We start from the raw sequence: 3,754 nt of genomic DNA, 5'->3' as shown, positions 1-3,754 counted from the left end.
TCTGCAAAATTCCAATATTAGTTAAGCAAGCAGCAGTTTTCTGCACCTGTTCACAGAGCAGAGCAGCCTTACCAGTGGACAATCAGCTGTACCACCGCTACTAGAACATCTGAATTTCTTGGACAAAGTAAAGCTATTAAAATTTTGTCTTCTTACTCCAACATACACAGTATTTTCAAATCTTCCAATACAATACAGAATGAAACTCTCATAAGACATTGGATGCAATTTTCAAATGAATACTTTTTTTAAACTCAAAGACTGAATAGCTGACTGAAAGTCATAAAAAAACCACCATATTTCAGAACCATTTTTCCGTTTCTACACTCAATCCGTCTCCTCATCAATAACATTCTTTCACTAGGATGTAAAAATCAGTTTCTAAATATTTAATTATAGCTGGAAAAAGATTACAAAACACAAAGTTTTATTGTACTTGAGACTAGAGGAAAGTATTACTTTCATTTTTTCATTTCCTTCGAATTCGAGAAAAAGTAACAAGCAAACAAATGACAACAAAACCTAACAGATGTAGGAACTAGTTTCACCAATAAAGCTTGGAAATTCAGAAAGGACTTCACCAAATAAATGTCAGCAGCCGAACCTGGCAGAAGCCATTCCCCACAGAAGTGCTGCATTCCTAGAATGAGCTAATGCCCTTCAGTAACACAGAAAATCAGTCACTCAGGCAAGGCAGGACTTAGAATCTGAGACCAAGGATTAGCATCTCCAAACACTGGAGTCACACGAAGCGTTTTGGATCCTGTGCCAATTCAGAGCTCATCGTGTTTTGCAGGGTCCAGACTGGGTTTGATGAAGACTCCCTCCATGGCTTTCCAATAGTTGTGGTGGTTGGCAGCGGGCATGCCGTGCACCTCGCGCTGGCCTCGGATGGGGTGCCCGTACTGCTCCCCCGTGATGGACAGGAACACCTCGGTGCCCACGTGCTTGAAGCGCACGGCATCCTCCCGCTCCCAGTAAGAACCACTGCACTGCACAATCCAGAAATCCAGGTCATCTCCTTCGCCATCATCCCCAAAGGCACTTACTTCCTGTCAGAGACACAAGCTTCCTGAAGTGAGAGTGTAAGCAAACACCTCCAGGACACACAAACACCAAGCACAGACCCAGCAGAGTTCAAAGACAAGGATGGGGAAAGAAGAAAGAAGTGCTGTTGTTCTGCTTTGTCAGCAGTTACTGAAGCCAGAAGCAGTAAGGTTCTACCAGACAATCTGAACACACAGTGCAACAAACTCCAACCTGTAATCTGAGCAAAAAGTGCTGAAAAAGCTCCAAACAAAACTCCACAATGACAGTTGAACATTCTTAATGACAATATATGAAGTGTCTACACTGAAAAATGAAACTCAGGGAATGTTTCAGAGTCAATCTTTCCCTTAGACAATTCATTTGAAATGTTACTTTTCCATCACTTCTTTTAATAATCAAATTATTGAGACACCCTACACAGAGCTGAACCTTATTGTTTCAGCCACTTTACTCATGGTCAAAGAAAAATTTTTCCACAAAGCGTCAGAGCTTCCAAGTTTGAATGCAACAACCTATCTACACAGGCTGACATGACTAAGAAAAAAAATCTTCCAACAACCACATTATTTACAAGAAATTTTCCATCTTGGAGAAGTATTTGTTCTGGGGCTGGATTACAGTTAGAAATAACACTCTTCTAGATATGTACAAAATTATAAGTAAGTAGGATTTCAAGAGCAGTTCAGTTTTCCTGTGGAATGAGGTCAGAAAAATATGAACAGTGAAATGAAACAGAGACAGCAAGAAGACAACTGAGACTAATAGACTGGATCACCAAGGAACATGGACATAGGAATGCCTAATGTTATAACACATGACTAATTGCCTGGCTCTAGAGCAATCTTCACAATGTTGAGGGAGACACTCAATCTCCTGCATCTAGAAAACACCAAGCATTTCAGAACAGCCTTCCCAGCAGCAATGGTGCAGAAAAATAAAAAAAAAAAAAAAGCAGATTTGTTAAAAGTACTGTGAAATACCAATGCTGGCACATACTATATTACCTCTGTCAAGAACTGAAATACATAATTTCAGGATGCAGAAAAGCCTATACTTGAATCTGGATATGCACAGACACACTGCTTCTGGCAGCTGATACTCAAGCCTGATTCTCCATAAACCCAAGTAACTGGAGAGACTCTTGTCAATAGCATGCACTACTTGTACAGAAGCTTAAGATTTAAACCAACTCACTTGGTTATTGGAGAGTGGTGATGGGAAGTGATGAGTGTGCAGGTTTTTCCCAGTGTTAACGTGGGTGAGTCGTATGGCTTGCCCACATTTCACTGGTGTCCCACGCTGGCAGCTGCTGTCACTCTTCCCACGGATCCGCCAGTAGCTGTTGGCATCATCTGAGGCTTCAACTCCTGTCACTGACTGCTGCCCACTTCCTGGTTGAATAAAATTAAATTATACAGACTTATCCTGCTTCCCCAGTTCAAAAAGACGTGAGAAAACTACAGAGATTTGCTTGAATGTTGTCATGCCTTCATGTTTAAAAGATGCTTAATTCTCACAGTCCATTTACTGACTGCAAAAGGAATGCAGGTACCAAATCATCTTTCAGATGGAAACAGGGAAACACAGCATGTGTTAGCAGATGCAAACTGTCAAAGTTCATGGTGAACACAAGAAAAAAAAATCTGATCCATGACAGGTACTATTCACAACATCCCACCTTTATCAAAAATACTATCAAGGTCTTCGTGTTCCCCAACACACCAACACCCTCGTTGTCAGAGCAGGCACTGGGAAGGTGCTGCTGAGGGCCGAGACACACAGCAGGGCTTACCTAGGAGAGGGCAAAGCAGCCCTGCCACATCCCGGCTCCAGGGCCCACAGCGCAGCTGACACATCTTCCCGACATCTTCCTGTCCCACAGGCCTCAGCATCCCCCTGTCCCTGCCGTGCCTCCAGCCCATCCCTACACCCCATCCCGGGCCTGCCGCTTTCCTCTGCACCGGGGATAGGAACCTCGGGACACGCCAACTTCCTCCACTTCCCCACCACCCTCACTGCCGGCCCACCCCCGCCATTTCCCGGTCAGGCACGACCTGTCCCCCCGCCGCTTCCTCGGCCCCTCACAGCCCGTGTCCCGCCATGTTCCAGCTCCCCGGCCAGGCCCTGCTCACCGGAGCCGTACTTGACCTCATGCGAGTGGAGCCGGACGTTGTGGCGGGTGTTGAGCAGTTTCAGCACCGAGCCGCAAGTCACGGCGCCCGGCGCCGACTCCCTGCCGTGGCACAGCCCGGGCAGCAGCGCCAGGAGCAGCAGCGGGAAGAGGCGGCGGCCGCCCCGCATCGCGCCGCACCCGGCCGGCCCCGCCGCCCCTCAGCCCCCTCAGCCCTGCCGCCCTCAGCGCGGCGCTTCCGCTCCCCCGCGCGGGCCCAGCCACCGCCCCGCCCACCGCCGCGCTCAGCCAATCACCACCCGCCCCCCACTCCGCCGCGCGTCCTCATTGGGCTACGGCGAACCGGCAAGGAGGGGAGTGGCCAATCAGAGAGCGCGGCGTGGCGGCCCCCCCTCAGTGAGGACGCGAAGGAGAACTGCGGGCGCTCTCCCTCACGGTGCAGGTCGGGGCCGCGCTGCCGCCGACCCCGGGCCCGGTGTCACCGCCGGCTGCTGGGCACCCCCGGGCGCGGAGCGGTGTCACCGCCGGCTATTGGGCACCCCCGGGAGCGGAGCGGTGTCACCGCCGGCTGCC

General features: G+C 49.3%; 1 protein-coding gene across 1 annotated transcript; it reads right to left on the bottom strand.

Annotated features, from left to right (window-relative positions):
- Positions 1–374: 374 nt before the first annotated feature.
- SDF2L1 (stromal cell derived factor 2 like 1) lies at positions 375–3,419 on the bottom strand. The gene is made up of 3 exons (XM_058816569.1): positions 3,183–3,419; positions 2,245–2,441; positions 375–1,052 (listed from the first exon to the last, which is right to left on the bottom strand). The coding sequence occupies exons 1-3, from the start codon at positions 3,349–3,351 to the stop codon at positions 774–776; spliced, it is 645 nt and encodes a 214-aa protein (XP_058672552.1). The 5' UTR covers positions 3,352–3,419; the 3' UTR covers positions 375–773.
- Positions 3,420–3,754: the final 335 nt, after the last annotated feature.

Source organism: Ammospiza caudacuta, chromosome 18, assembly GCF_027887145.1.
Source record: "Ammospiza caudacuta isolate bAmmCau1 chromosome 18, bAmmCau1.pri, whole genome shotgun sequence".
NCBI classification, from domain to species: Eukaryota; Metazoa; Chordata; class Aves; order Passeriformes; family Passerellidae; genus Ammospiza; species Ammospiza caudacuta.
The sequence above is the reverse complement of the archived record's forward strand: the minus strand, read 5'-3'. Positions and strand labels throughout refer to the sequence as shown.

What these genes read in the sequence shown, in the direction of transcription:
- SDF2L1 (XM_058816569.1), bottom strand. Translation starts at nt 3,351, where the DNA reads ATGCGGGGCGGCCGCCGCCTCTTCCCGCTGCTGCTCCTGGCGCTGCTG. An exon ending in TGAGGTCAAGTACGGCTCCG is followed by an intron (nt 2,442 to 3,182) that starts GTGAGCAGGGCC and finishes TTATTCAACCAG; the next exon opens with GAAGTGGGCAGCAGTCAGTG. An exon ending in CACCACTCTCCAATAACCAA is followed by an intron (nt 1,053 to 2,244) that starts GTGAGTTGGTTT and finishes TGTCTCTGACAG; the next exon opens with GAAGTAAGTGCCTTTGGGGA.